General features: G+C 41.2%; 1 protein-coding gene across 5 annotated transcripts in view; it reads right to left on the bottom strand.

Annotated features, from left to right (window-relative positions):
• FRMD4A (FERM domain containing 4A) overlaps nt 1-16,690 on the bottom strand; it is a 432,053-nt gene that overhangs the window by 75,136 nt on the left and 340,227 nt on the right. For all 5 annotated transcript variants that reach the window (XM_083183113.1, XM_083183112.1, XM_083183111.1 and 2 more), the window contains exons 6-7: nt 14,331-14,387; nt 8,806-8,828 (exon numbers count right to left, since the gene is read on the bottom strand). In XM_083183113.1, the coding sequence (XP_083039239.1) occupies nt 8,806-8,828; nt 14,331-14,387 (80 nt within the window). The remainder of the gene's footprint in view (nt 1-8,805; nt 8,829-14,330; nt 14,388-16,690) is intronic.

Genomic DNA, 16,690 nt, shown 5'->3' with positions numbered 1-16,690 from the left:
ACTCTCTTCCCAGAGAGGTGGTAATGGCTGGCTCATTAAATGCATTCAAGGCAAAGTTGGACAAACATTTACTGGAGAAAAACATCCATGGGTACAAATAAGAAATATAATTTGTCTGTAAAATACCAGAACCTACCAAATCAGCAATGGATATCTATACCAGGTTGAACTAGATGGACGCAAGTCTTTTTTCAGCCTTACCTACTATGTAACTATGTAACCATTGCCACCACTTGCATTGTATTTTTTACCATCAAACCTTTTTGCAACCATTCTGGTTTTCCCAGTTCCACTCATTCATTGCAACAGCAATCATTTATTATTTTAGATTGAGTGCTTCACTAGGAATGTAGTGCGCACAGACCTGTTTGCTAGGCTGCACTCACTCGCAGTCTAGTGAACAGATCAGCGCCGCCTGCTGCCCCCCTGCCTCCAGCCCAGCCCGCATCCCCTAGCTCGCATGTGAGGGGATGTGTCTTCATCCCCTCACATGCGGCCAATGGGGACAGAAATCATTTGATGGTTGGCGACCATTGAATGATTTCTCTTCACTTCAGTAATAAAAGTCAGTATGAACTGACATTTATTTCCGTCATGTGACGTCAGACGCCCTCTTCGAGCAGGGAACTCCACACCTGCGTTCCCAGGCCTGGGCGTTCCCTTGAGGCTGCCCCCTGCCCCTCGTGCGAACGCATCAGCGAGTGTGCAAATCCCCGCATGCGCAATCCCCCCACCATCGGAATGGGGCCAGATTCAGCCCCTTCTGAGTGGGTCTAAATTAGGCCCATATTGTGGTTGAGTGGGTAAAACAGGAAAACAATCCTGTAACGTACTCAGCACCTGGAGATGTGGGACCAGGCATGTATGTATTGCAATAATAACTGCAACATGTGTACATGTACACAGACAACAGGAATTCGGTGTAAACTGCGTGTGTGTTATTGTTTCTATAGGGTTCCGCTTTGTGCAATCTATTTTACCAGCTCACATTTCACTGAGCAATTAATCCAACAAATCAGGTATCTATTTCCATAGCTTATTAAACACACTCGCAGCTTTCCTTAAAAGGCTTTTTGTGTGCCTGCTTATGGGAAACATAAAAATCCCCCACCCCATATGGCATGAGATGTAACAGAAAGATTAAAGCCATATTACGTTTCCTGGCCTGCTGCGCTGGTTTTCTTAACCCTTTCACAGACAGAAGACATAAAGGAATCGCTAAGATAAAATAACAGTACAAAAACAATAGGAGAAGCAAAGCTTGGTCATTCAATTCACACCTTCGGTTTTACTAGTTAATAAAATAAAGAAAGAAAGCATATGTACATATAATGTTATTTTACATAATTATTAATTTTGAATATTAAAATCATTTTTACAGTCAAAATGTGTAACTGTAAGAACAGCACATGTGTAGCCGTGGCACAGTAGGTTTGGTAAAGCCTTAGCGGACAGGGATCATATTACCTGCGTTAACCACTTTGATGTATGTGATGGGATTTGCCAAATGTTTCTAATTCTTCTCATTCTTATGCCCATGTCAAATGATTAAGTCTTGTATTAATTAGACAACACTCTAGCACCTAAGTGACCTAAGTTTACTTTAGGACAGCTAGCTGGAGTCTCCACCCATCCGCATCATTACTTTTAAATTGCTGCTAGTCTCACAGTAGAGGATAATACAGAGACTCTGGATCCAGTGCTGGGATATTCAAGCTGTGGGAAACAAGCAATAACGGTGTACTGTATGTACAGCCCAGTCATAGAATCATGTGTTGCATTCATGTTAACCTGGTATGCCGTTTACCTGCTACAAAATAAAAACCCAGACTTCATCTATATCCATATACACACACACACACACACACACACACACACACACACACACACACACACACACACACACACACACATATAAATAATAATAATAAAGGGGTGTGATGAAATAACATCACCTTGGAATCTCACCTTACCCTTATAGGGAAGAGGAGAATAAACACTTCAATAATTAAAGTATTTTTTAACATTAAATTCATAATATAGATAATCTCTTTCTATAAAACAGTGTTTAAAACATATGTCATCCAGTTTACTCTAGTCATGAAAGTCATAGATGAAGATTTCAAACCCTATGCGTTTTATCTTAATGACTTAATCAGGGGTACAATTGTAGAATGGTGATGATTAAATGTTTTAGATGGTAATCAGTCCTTTTTATAATGGGTTTCCTTAGTATATGGGAAAATCCAATGGGCTCATATAACGGTATTAATTGCATAAGTATTCTACTAAAAAAGTAGTGTGCTCTAGTGAGGGAGACTGCACAGTGACAAGGACTAGTTACCTGCCAGCTGCTTGCAACTTTCAAATATATCAAGGATCTCAACAAGGTACGGGAGGAAAACAATCTTCTAAGGAAGATAACTATTGTAACACGAGGACATTCGCTGAAACTGGAGTGAGGTACAGTAAGTTTGGGGGAAATTTGAAGAGAAATGAATTCACAGAAAGGATAGTGCATAGGTGGAATAGAGGTGGTAGAGTCTAATGTCGTCCATACATGGTGCGTTGCGCACTGTGTTTTTAAACTAGATTGCATCAAGTTCAAAACACATGCGATATGTTAAAGCACCGGGCGTTTTTAACTAGATGCAATGCAATCTAGTTAAAAAGTACGTACAGCACACACTTTATGTGCTGTGCATGGAAGCGTGTATCGACTCGCACCTATAGATCGAACTGTGTATGGGTAATATAAGTCAGTGGAGCAATTTATACATGTTTTGTATAGACACCTCCTTACAAAGACCTGAAGAACAAATAGGGTCAAAGTTCCCAAGATACTCCTAACTGATGTTTGATATTATGTTTCTATGTTAAGACTGATGGTACTGTACATTCTCATTAGCCTTGTTTTAGTAAAATCAAAGATTCCTTTACGAGATGCAAATTCATAATAACTAGGGTATCATAAAACATTACTAATCACAATAATATTTATAAAAATACTTTGGGCCTGCAAGGGGGCCGTACATTGCTGCTGTGGAGGAACCTTAGATCAGGGGAACGGAACACCAGCATGAAGTGTTTACATAGCAGATGTTTTACTTTAACTCATAGCTGGCACCAAGAGATGTGAGAAGAAATCAACAATCGCAGGCAAGCTTTTAAGGGTCACGAGCTATAGACCATGGGAGCCAGCCATAGATCCTATATGAAATAAACTCAACTACCTTTACTTATTTACTATTAAGTGCTCACATTCAACATTCTAGTTTTTGAAATGGTTAGCTAATTATTCACTGGAATTATTTCTAGTGTAACAAATTTTTATGGCCATCAAACAGTCCTGGACATCTCATGTGCTCTCTGTGTTACATACCCCCTATAGTCTTAGATACATCCATTAATATAAAACAATGACGGCTGGGAGCTATTAAGAGAAGCTAAAACAGACCCAATGTGTCCTGAAAGCATCTACTGGGGCTGCTATCCATCACAGCCCCAGAAAGGAATCTCTTTTAACTCCATGCATAGAGATGGCAGTGCTCCCTGGTTTCAGCCTGTAATATGATACAATGAAAAGGAGATGGAAGCTCAAGGTTGCACCCCTAAGATTTCTGCTTTTAGAGTACAGGAAATAGGACTTGTGGATTATTATATTCAAATCATTACCATCTGGGTATTCCTCTATCATGTCTTTCTTTCCCAGGACTTGTCAGAAATGAAAAGGTTAAAAATCTGCAAACATATGATATTCCTGAGCTTCTGCAAACAACTGCACTTCGCATAAGGAAAAGACAGATCCCTCCAAATAAGCTATGATTGAAAACAGACCTGATTGGTTATAATGTGGAAAGCATCTAATTGTAATTATATATTATTATACACAATTTACAATGTTTGCTATACTGTGTTTCCTGCTCCTATATGCTACGATTCCGCCTCTGCACAAAGCAAGGGTGGCAGGCATGGCTAGGTTCTGCATGCAACAAACACACCAAGCAAGATTCCAAATAGAGGAGGTCATTCTGGTTCTCACTGACTGTTGTGAATTCGCAAAGGTGAGCGATGTTTCTTGACTGCGCATACACATAAACATTTTATGCGCATGTGCAGCCGCTTGGTGCGAGCGGGCATGGGGAATTGATTATGCGCCGGCTGCTTGCACACAGCACTTCAGGTGGGGGGCGCAGGGTGGTTGCACCCATCGGAAAGCCCAGCATTTTATGGGCGTTCCTATGAAAACACTGGGCGTTCTCATGGTACTTTGCCAATGATGCGGGGTCAGCGGATGTCAGCTGCCCGCCTGCTTCCCTCACAGGGCACTCGCAGATGTAAGACACCAAAGTGGTGTCTTACATCTGCGAATGCTGTAGAAATCATTCGATGGTCGGTGACCATCGAATGATTTCCTCCCCGCATGCAAGCTGCGAATGGATGTTTATGCAAAACATCCATTCACACGCGTGCGTGGAAACTCGGCCTGCGAGGGGGTCATGCAGGCGGCGTTTGGTTGATTTGCAAAGGCAAATCAACCTGAATGACCTCCAGAATGTGTTATAGTGTTGTCCAAGTTTTTCATTGTACTGTAGTTCTAAGCCCATGGCTGTAACCCATCTCACACTGGGGTATATATGCATAAATAATAAATGGGATTCTATGAACAAATTAGAAAAATAATGTGCCCTTATCCACAAATACACCTATTTCTCTTTTCACACACACACACACACACACACACACACACACACACACACACACACACACACACACACACACACACCGTATATAGATATATACCTACATACCATCACTACAGTTGTGGAATTGAAGGTCTGGTAGAAGTAATACAAATGTCACTTACATCAGTTCCTCCTTTTTCCATTCACATAAATGTTACAGCTGTGTGGTGGGGTGTGTGGTGCAGTGTAGTGTGATAACACCTCCTTCTTATGTGTGCACTGCTGCTAGCAAATCAATTTAACAAATATAAAAGTTGTGAGGTTTGTTGCAGTGGTTCCAGATTAAAAGGTCTGGAGTGTCTACATGTCAATGGGTCAAGGGGCCGACCACTATCTGTAGACAGGCAATAGATGGACACATTGAAAAGGTCAACATGCACTAGGTCAAAATTGACATGTTTTGGTGCCTATGTCGACATGGACCCCCACTTAGTGTAACATGTCCCCTCACATGGTGAAGCGTCCGGCACACTATTCTATTTTACCCCCACTGAGATCGGTAATGTAAGTGCAAGTCGGTTAAAAAAGTCATCATGAAAAAACCTTTGTCAACCTTTGCTTGTGTCGACCAATGACATTATGTCAATGTTGACCTATTACATGTGTTCACCTATTGCGTGTCGACCAATAGTGGTCAACCTACTGACTGTCGTCCCATTGACCAGATACCTGACAATGGTGCCAAAATCTGAATTAATTGGAAAAGGATAATTTTATATTAAATCAAAATACAAAAAAATAAACTTAAAGGGTCTCCCGCCACAGTGACACTTTTTTTGAGGGGGGAGCACATGGGAGAAGATGCTGTCTGCTGCTGCTGGAGAGGGGGCTGGGGGGGGGGGGGGGAAGAGGGGGAGCACATGGGACATCCAATAATGACATCCACAAGGAAAAGCAGGACTGACCCAGGTTCAGTGTAAATGGTGCAGACCCAGGTCTGACCCAGGTCACAGTGCTGTATGGGGTATGAAGCTGGGTCCGACCCTGGAAACTCCCATGTTCAAAGACCAGGGTCCAACCAGGGATTTTGGTGTAAAAAGGGTTAGGGCTGGATTTTTAACATGTACCATTAATAGGAGTATTTGATTTAGCACAAATGTAGGGGTAGGCAACCAGCTGCTGTGGAACTAAACATCCCAGCATGCTGGCATATATGGCATTTAATCGTTATGTATAGTTACCAATTCTACAACAGTAAATCAGATACTACTCATAGGTTCCTCTGTCATGACTAAAAGCCCCCATACACTGCGGTGACTTCTCTTCTCAGAGAAGTCGCATGCAGTGCTCCCTTGAATCACCCAGGACCTTCCCGGAAGGCAGGATCACATGCGATATATCGCATGCAATCCCGGCCAAGTTGGCCCGGGTCACAGAGATTGATTCTATGCGATGCGCACGGAACCATGCATTGCATAGGACCTGCCGTCAGTCACCTACAATTTAGGATCTTTTCTTGTGAATGATTTTTGCAATCACAGGAAAAGAACACACATTTCAGGTAAATCGCCCAGTGTATGAGGGCCTTAAAGTAGTAGTAAAGCTTAAATACAATTAGCAATATCAGCATTGTACGGTCAGGCACTATATTATATTGTTAGAAAACTTGTTCATTTTCACCAGAACAGGACAAAGTATCAATGGTTATGTGACTTCTAAGTGCAGTTTCTGATCCCTGCACTACATCTAAAGCCATTTGGGGAAAATAACATAATCTCATTACATATAAATATCATAAACATATTAAACCTGCTGTAGGCATGTACCATATGTATTTTGCAATTGGATTATATTGGTAGTTGTAAAATTATGACAGTGCATTTCCTGTTGCTGGTCTCTCTAATTAGATTATAATTTAACAGAAGTAATACATTAGTTTATTCCTTTTCTCAAGTTTGTAAATACTATTTAAAAACATTTAAAAACACATTTGGTTGTGCTGTATTCCTCTTGTATGAAAAGATCAATGTGCTGCAATGTAATCTAATTATATTATTTGATAACAGAAAACTTTAAAGGCAACTGTGGCCCTTTACACCATAAGTACACTGATCCTACTCCAACATAAATAAAAATGATAACTGATAATATAAATAATTATGTAAAGTAGAACAAGAAAGCGTCAGAAATGACAATGCATCTAAAAAATGCTGAATGCTTCATCAAAAGGACAATACGGTCAGGAGATAAATATGTGTTATGGCAAAGTAAGAATGAACAAATTCAAAACTATTAGAAAGTCCGGATAGAATGCTGTAGTGAAAGGAAATTACTACATCGGCAAATCTATTCATGTGGAGTGGTATACTAGATCTACAGTAACTGGATATGGTCAACATGCATTAGGTTGACAGGATCAAAAATGTTGACATGGCAAAAGGTCAACATTCTAAAAATGGTCACCACAAAAAAAAAGTTTCTGAGTTTTTCACGTTTTTTTGGGGTGTAATTTGCTGTGTTTCATTATATGTGATCACAATTATACTCTCACAGCCTAACACCACAATTTGGGCAATGTGCCTCGCTCTGCTACTGTTGTGCTTAGCACAGTTCTAGATTAAAGGTCTACAGGGTCTAGATCAGGATCTTTCAACCACTGTGCTGTGGCATACTAGTGTGCTGTTCTCAAGTATGCCACCAGAACTAGAGCTGTCCATGCCAGTTTACAGCCACCATCACCAGTTTAACATTATTCACTGGTCTCTTGTTTTCATGTGAGTGCCAATGTATTGGGGACAAGTGTGATTGTTTTTTTCATATGTGGACCAATGTGTTTTCCCTGTGGGGGTCTGATGCTGTGCCTTGGCAATTTTAAATCTTGTTCGGTGTGCCATGAGTAGAAAAAGGTTGAAATTCACTGGTTTTGAAAGGCAGTCAATAGGTCAACACCAAAAGGTCTACATGCATAAGGTTGACAGAGACAGAAAGTCGACATGCAAAAGGTCAACATTGACACAATGTCGACAATTTCACAATGACGACACAAGCAAAATGTCGGCTCAACCAAAAGGTCAACACAGAACAGGTTGACACATAAAAGGATTGACATATATTTCTCAGGGGTCTTTTGGTGTCAATGTCGAAATGGGAGCTCTTGGACCCCCAATTAATGTAATGCGTATCCTCGCATGGATCACTTCACTCACCATCCTTCGGGCCAGGTAACGCTGAGCACACTTTACCATTCCCAAATTGGAGTCCACTTGGAAGTTAAAGTATGAAAAAGTCCCCAAAAATTAAAAAGAAAACAGTTTTTAAGAAAACTCATGTCGACCAATCCATGTGTCGACCACTGTCATGTCAATCTTTTGTTTATGTCAACCTTTTTGTCAATCTCGACCTAGTACATGTTGACCTTGGAGTTGACCTAAAGACTGTCTATGTAGACACCGTCCACCTATCATCCGGATACCGCTTGGCAAAGGTTACAATTCCCAGTCATAGTCCACATGGATGGTAAATCAAGCAAAATAATAAAAATATGTGGAATAAAAACTTCTGTCGCCCTTGCATGTATCGACCATTGTCATGTCAACCTATTGAACCTGTTCACCTTAAGCAGCCTACTTTTTCCTGTAGGCCTTTTGGCCCGTTCAACCTTTTGACCATGTCGACCTAATGCATATTGAACATATTTTGACTTTCTAACTGAATCTGTGGGGTTATTTATGAAGATGGGAGTTATATTGCCCATAGCAACCAATCAGATTCTATCTCTTATGTTCTAGAAGGTGTTAAATAAATACTGTAAGTGGGATCTATGGGAAAAATTGCATCTTCAATAGAACTCCCATATTACTAAATTTACCCCTGTCTACCTATAAATTGGAACCCCACGTGAAGTTCTAGTGTACAATGAGGCAGTCATATTTGGGCCGCATGTTCCATTTTAATTATTATACTAAAATGTTATCCCTTGAGTGTGATGAAGGACAGATAAGTTGCTATACAGATCTATACCGTCACCTTTCCTGGTGCTGTCATCTTTCCTTAAGAAACAGTATTCACCTAAAATCATTCACAGAAAGTAATTAAGAAGACAATGAAAATATAGTCATACCTTGAAAAATCTCCTTTTGCTTCCTACAAGAGAAACAGAAAATAAAATACATGGTTATTAAACCCATCCATAATTGTTTTATGTTACATATATCATATTAATAGTTTCTGTAGCCTCTTAAGTACAATTACTATCAGTCTTTATATTTACAGTAACTAATGAATAAATCCTTTTTGGTGGATATAAAATCGGGGGCCCAACAAAGGTTGGTCTGGTGCTGTTTTGTGGGTTTGTACACTGTTACCGCCATTGGCCAGAGAAGCCCTAGTAGGACAGTGTATCCCTATTGATCACTCGGCAGTACAGATTTATCTACAGTTAGTTTCCTTTCTTTTCATGCTGTAGAAGTGGATATTTGCATGTATTTCTTTTGGCAGGTTATAAAGCCACTGCTATGTTTTTAAAGGAAGCAATTGTTTGTTGTTCACTCTGTGGTTTCTAAAGAAAGCAACATATAAAAAAGTGAATTAACTTGTTGGTATTGAGACATTTTTAAAATAACAACAGCTTGTAGTCTTTACTATACTTTATTTCAGAATGGCTTCTACTACTGACAATATTATGGCTATTAGTAACACTTTATTAACCCCAAACCCAAAGCTACTGGGTTTGGGGAATAGCTATAGCACTACTGGCTCTGAAGCTGGCTGCTACCCCTTGAGAAGTCATACCTAGTGCCAACTAGACTGATGGTAGGGGACCACCAAAGTGATGGTCTCCCCTCTCTGGTTCCATCAGCCCTGGCTTTCAATCCCAGTACTGGAACTATATGCTCTTTGTCCCCAACTTTTTCATTACTAGTATGAGATGTTGTGAGTCCACACCATGTTTTATTTTAGTGAACTTACACAATTATAAAATATCCAAGACTGCATAAACTTTTGGTCCTCAAGGCACACTTTAAAGTCCAGGTTTTTGGGGTATCCATGCTTGAGCACAGATGGTTGTCACATGTGCTCAATTATGGCTATCCTTAAATCCAGGACCATTATTGTGTCTTGGGGAGCATGGTTGGGAATCCCTGGATTAGTGTTTTTAAACTGTCAAGGATCAGTGTCTCTTTATAGAAGGCCAAGCCTACCTTTAGCGAATGCTGCATTTTAGGCTTAGAACCTGTCCTGATACCCAATGTGTCCTAAATGAGAACTAGTTGTCTGTTTTTCAAACAATAATATCACTTTTTTTGCAGAAAGAAGGGTTTGCCATTGCTTTCTTCTATTTAACCACAGATAAATTACAGATTCCATTATGACCTGCTATGGGGACTGTGGAATGGTTACTTTAACAATAAAAACCTATCATTAATTTGAAGTTTTCTACTGATTTTACTATGACCCTTCATCAAAATTTATACATAGATCGTGATGGAGAAATATCACTAGCATAGGTCCTAGGTTTTTCACAAGTTTCCAAAAACAGCCCTGAATTAGTCAATTGCAGCGCAACTAAAATAGTGTTTCTCGCACTAAATAGTGTACGATACATAATATTTAGTGCAAAAACTTAATGAATATATCCCCTTCAGATCTACGGAAAATTTATAATTTTAGGTTACAGTAAATGCACTGCTAGTTGTTTCAAATGCTGCTGCTTCTGCATGCTCTTTGGAACTAGTAGAATGGGTAATAAAGCTGTATCAAAGTATCGATCACAGATATATACTGAGTTAATGAATGACAGCTAATGAATAGCTGTCCTACGTGGAAATGGATATGTTGTTAAATTTACCAAACGTAGCCACAATTTGTAGTAAATAGGGTCAGAACCCATAAGTACAGTAATAGAGAAAGCCATCACTTTTCTAGCCACTCTTTACTGTGACAGGTTTGTATTGTATTCAAAGTGAAATCTAAATTGTAGTGTAAGAATAATGCAGACAGTATTTACCCTGCATAGAAACAAAATAACTCACCCAAACTCTCTGTGCACATGTTACAGCTGCCCCACCTGCAGAGCACATGGGTTGGCCATTTTGAGAACAAATTTGTCCTGTGATCAGGTCTGAATTAGGCCCATTGTGCATGCACGTTTATTGGCGCCAGTGCATGTGGGTTCATCAGTCATTATGGAATGGCAAACTGCATCCATCAACATTACAAGCTTTGTCGCACCACCCCATAGACGTGCATAGGACAATTTGCAATGTTGACATTGCTGTAACTGGCCAATATGCACACAGCGGAGTATTGCAGTGGTGCCTGGCAACACATTGGCAGCAATTCAGTTCTCCCCCATCACAATCCGCATAGAAACATATGGACACTGCATTTGCGAGCAAAACGTGAGAGACAGCAGCAATGGGCCAAACTTCTGCAAACCCAAAGTGACCGTCCCTTTAATAAAAGCATTACTTGTAAAGAAAACAAGGGAGAACATGAAGGGATTTTGCTAAACAAAAAATGAAACAAATACTCAGGAAGGATTGTCTAATAATGCAAGTGAAGCCTATAGTATTAATGTCCGACTTCTGCTACAGAAATAACCGTTACTTTGGAGATGAGATTTACAGAGTATTATTAAGAATAATTACATGGAAATCATACAGTGGCAGCAGCTTTAAACGGAAACATGTAGCAGAGGAATTTCAAACAAAGCAATATATTATAATTATAATCTAATGAACTGTACAACATTTCCACAGTGTTCCAGAATAGCCATCGCTATGAACATATCATAAAGATAAAATTCCATCTACACAAGGACCCCAGGTTTTGTTGTTCAGGAAGGCTTCCTGCCAAGTTACTTTCTGACACAGGGAACTTTCTCATGGCCAAAAGGACCTTGCTTACAGACAAGCTGAATTTCTATGGCATGGTCTTAAAGAGGCCCTGTCTACTCATTACATGGTTTCAGAGTTATTTCAAGGTTTCTTCCCCTCAGTATCTCTCCAACTTTTATAATTAGGAGTATGGGGGAGGGGGAAGTACCAGCATCACAGCCTTGAATTAATGATGCAGAAAATCCATGCATGCCACAAGGCTATTCAGCCCCAGCTTAGACTCCCATGTAATGGCACTCAGTGCACAGTCAGTTGCTAGGAGCACTTTCAATCCTGATCTGTGTGCCTCCGTTTCATTATAATGTCCTCTTTGATTTCTTGATTATACAAGGTCACCTAGCAACATCAGACAGCAGCAAATCCCAAAGTTTTGTGATTCTTTATAAAAAAAAAACACTGAGTATTGCATTGCTCTGTAAAATTGAATAATTTTAATGTTTGTATTGATGAACATCTCATTTATAATAAAACGTAAGGTTCAGCCCTATATGAAGTAATAACACTTTTTAGGGAACAGAATAAAAACTATGAACTCCATCAGGGTTAACTATCTACATAACTCTACTAGGCCTCAACTAGCAGAACCAGTGGACAGGGAATATACATTGTAACCTCCACTGGGACAGGGACTGCTCAGAATCGTGTATTGGGGATGCTTGCTGTTTTGAGAGAGCTCATGTGAAAACATTTTTGGGGCGGGTCTGAAAAAATGCAGGTGTTCCCAGGATTTTTGAGTAGGGTCTCTGATGTGAGTGATGACCACTTCCAACCTGTCTCAGTTGCAGATTAGTGGAAGCCTCAGGCCGTCTCACATTTCACAGATGACAAAGGACCTTATTCTGGTTCACACACAGAACTGTGAGCTTCACAGCGCTGCATATGATTTTAAGCCCGTCTTTTGAATTGCCGCCCATCCCCTGTGCACAGCGAATTCACCCGCACGGCTGCAAATTAATGTTTTCCATAAACATCCATTCGCAGCCTAAGGGTCAAGGACAACCATCGAATGATGTGGAACGTGCATGCAAAATTAAGACACTCTTAGGTGCCTTATCATTGCGTGTGCGCTGTGGAAGAACGAGGCGGGCAGCTGACATCCGGTGATGTCAGCTGCCCATCCCCAGCAGCCACGTCACTGTCTCATTTCCCTGGGAAAGCCCAGCATTTTTCATGAGAACACCCATGAAACGCTGGGCGTTCCCATGGGCAAGTCTATTGACTGCCGTCCCCCGCCCTGTTGGGTGCAAATGGGATGGCGAACTTGCAGTTCGCTGTGCCCATTCGCACCCGGCACATGTCTAGGTGGCGTCTTTCTGGTACTTGTTTCCTATCTGGGCGCCTGCTAAGTTAATTGCGCACCATGCTATTCTCCGTAGAGAAATCTGATCGCATCTCATCGTACACATACACGATATTGAACGATGCGATGCGATGCGATGCGATTTGATTTCCCATAGGAAACAATGTGAAATGGCTCAATTTAGCCAAATTATCATAGGAACAATAGTAAATGGGCCAAAAACACCCCTGAACATTGAAATGTCCCCCCAAAAGTAGTTGACGCCACCCCGCCATCAACGTGAACCCGAAGCGTGGCGAGCGCAGCGAGCCCGCGAGGGGCGGCGGTACGCGTCCTTCCGACCTTTTCATGCCCTACTATCCACTAGGGCGTGGAGTGAGAATAGAATAGTGTGGCGAGCGCAGCGAGCCACCGAGCCCGAAGCGTGGCGAGCGCAGCGAGCCCCGCGAGGGGACGCGGATACCTTCACAGTTATACGCGTCCCCTCGCGGGCTTCCCAGGTGTCCATGGCGACGCGGACACCTGGGAAGCCCGCCAAGGGACGCGTTTACCTGTGAAGGTATCCGCGTCCCCTCGCGGGGCTCGCTGCGCTCGCCACGCTTCGGGCTCGGTGGCTCGCTGCGCTCGCCACACTATTCTATTCTCACTCCACGCCCTAGTGGATAGTAGGGCATGAAAAGGTCGGAGGACGCGTACCGCCGCCCCTCGCGGGCTCGCTGCGCTCGCCACGCTTCGGGTTCACGTTGATGGCGGGGTGGCGTCAACTACTTTTGGGGGGACATTTCAATGTTCAGGGGTGTTTTTGGCCCATTTACTATTGTTCCTATGATAATTTGGCTAAATTGAGCCATTTCACATTGTTTCCTATGGGAAATCAAATCGCATCGCATCGCATCGTTCAATATCGTGTATGTGTACGATGAGATGCGATCAGATTTCATTACGGTGCCGTACGTAGAAAACCTGGGCGCCCAGATAGGAAACAAGTACCGTCTTTCTCACCGCAATCCACTGCGACTTCTCTGATTAGCGATCCATGCTGAATTAGGCCCATGGGGTTTAACAGGCATCGCAACTGCTCTTTCTGCTGATAAATATAACAGAGTTCAAGGAGGCAGCCCCAGGGGCAACGTATGGTTCATAGGTAGATATAAAAGAAAGCTTCATTGTGTGGTGAAAGTTTCCAGTGAATCTGACAAAATAATAAATGATCACATAAGTTTCTATGCGGAGGGAACATTGTCCTTGTTCTTTTTGAATGGCTCTGCAAGCCAGGATATCAGAAGCGCCGACATGTAAGATGTTTCCTTTATATTTAGTATCATATTTGACATTTGAATGCATATGGCATGTCCATGATTAAGATACATAAGATTACATTATAAATAGCTATTTGACTTCTCACATGTGATAGCCATCTGAAAGGCTGTGAAGAAAACCTCTTACCTGCAGGATGTATGCTGCCAGTTCAAAAACAACCTCGCTGTCAACATCTATCAATTCCTGTAAAATGGAAAGAGAAAAACGTGTTAGATTGCTATTCCAAGCTATATAATATTGCGGACAGAGCCCAACTCCTCCTGTTGCTGCACTTCAAAGGCCTCAGCTGTTATGTCATATGGAATGCTAAGAAAGAGGGATCACATGAAACTTTATTTCTAACAAATATTCTGCCACAAAGAGCTCGAACGTACACAGAAGCTGCAGAGCTATGACAGAGGTTTTTTTTAATGATTACAGCCCAAATTGCTTAAAAATTAAGCAAAGGTGCAGTAGGATATTTGCATTTGAAGGCATGGGTGCAGTGCCCATGGTGTGTGGTATAGAGATCTACACGGCCTAGATAGACAGGAAGTTGACATGCATTAGGTAGATAGGGTCAAACAAGAGACGGGTAAAAGGTAGGCTGTGGGTATGGTTGACCTTGCTGCTTCGAGCAAGGTGCCAAGGCTACACTGTTGCTGTGCTCGACGTAAGTTACTATTCTCCAGCCAGTAACTCAAGCATAACTTGGAAAAATGTGAAAACCCACCAATAAACTTGTGTCAGTCATTTGCGTGTCAACCATTGTCATGCTGACCTTAAGCACTGTCTACCTTTCACCTGTCGAACTTATGTACATGTCGACCTAATGCATGTAATCCATATGTAGTCAACCTCTTGACTGTGGACCTATACATTGGAACCCATGCACCAACCACATAATCATTGTAATCAAATAATCATGCGTATATGCCCCGCCTCCAATCTGGGGAACGATGCACAAAGCGTCAGAGACATTGCAACATGGCTGAAAAACGGCAGAAATGTGCCACTTTCTCCTCTATATTTACCGTAGACACCAGCATTTATAGAAATATTTTCCCCACAACCCTCCAGTTTTTGCGGAACTACTCATCCCAACATGTCTTGTCACAGTTTTGATTTTAGGGCATATTAACACTGTGGGAGGGCTGGGATGTGTAGTTCCACAGCAGGAGGAGGACTGCATGCCCTCATTATCTGTACATTACATGGTAAAAATGTCTACTTCCATCCATATATCCATCTATCAATATACAAAGAAAAGCCCCCTAAACACTATTCTTAATTTTTTTGCATTCAGGAAGGGCCAAGAGGATTCTGTCATGTATGATGAATTACCCTCACTCACAGAGTTGTCACATATACTTTTTTTGTTGTTGCTCTCAAATGTACCATGAGGAACGGAAAGATTTCTTGGCTAAAGAAAGGGATTTCCGGTGGCTGAACCACCAAAAAGGCATAACTGGCATAGTGTAAATATAATCCCTCATATTTAATCTACTGTGACTGCCAAATGGATTATTTATGAATGCTTATTTCTAATGCACACAATCATACCAAAAGCAGAAACAAAACATGGGAGCAGTACTGTATATTTTTATACAGAGAAAGCGTAACAGCTAATCGTGTAGATTGTATGATGGATAAGGACACAACAATTCTTGTATACAAAGTATCAGTAACATTGCTTTCGACATATAAACTTTAAAATATTTTTTTTATACCATAACACTAAAGAAAGATTGCAGCACCAGTTCAAAAATCACTTAAGTCAGATCCTCTTTCCACTTATTTTCATAAATTTTAGGAAAAACTATTCTCCACTATTGTTCATCCTGGAGGTGCTACCCACTACTTATTCACAAACACCCAAAATGGAGAAAGAAAAAAATAAGTACTGTATCTTTAGGATGCACTGAGGATCAAATGATCATTAACTTTTATTAAATCTCATAAAATATGGCTCCTTATACTTTTCTTTATTTCATTCTTATCAAAAAGCCAAAATGACCTTCTGAGTGAAATATTAAAATTGTAGATTGTGAATAGAGAAAGGAAATATACCAGGCTGCTTTGTTTGTGATTTTTACTAATCAAAGCAGAAATCGTACATGGAATGTTTTTATTCACCATACATACAGCAAGTAAAATACCATACTGATGCTGACTAATACAAGCATGTGACATTTCTGCATGTCATTTTCACTTAAGAACTTTTTTCTTTAACATTACTATACCATGTTTGTCAACATGGACAATATATGAGTAGTTCACAGTGCATGTGCAGCCTTAAGGCACCCATCCACTAGTGCGAGGTATCCCATGCAATACCCTGCCAACTCTCGCTCCCCGGCAGGCGGGACATTGAATCCCTCTTGCATGTTCTCGGTTGAGCTGACCGAGTACGGGACTGGGTCACGGCAGTCGAGCTTGCTCAACTCACATTGAATACTCCCAAATTGTCTGTTTTTTTTTATCACCGGCCAGTCAGCTCTCAACTG

This window comes from Crinia signifera, chromosome 4, assembly GCF_055691185.1.
Source record: "Crinia signifera chromosome 4, ASM5569118v1, whole genome shotgun sequence".
NCBI lineage: Eukaryota > Metazoa > Chordata > Amphibia > Anura > Myobatrachidae > Crinia > Crinia signifera.
This window is presented reverse-complemented; position numbering and strand designations above follow the sequence as displayed.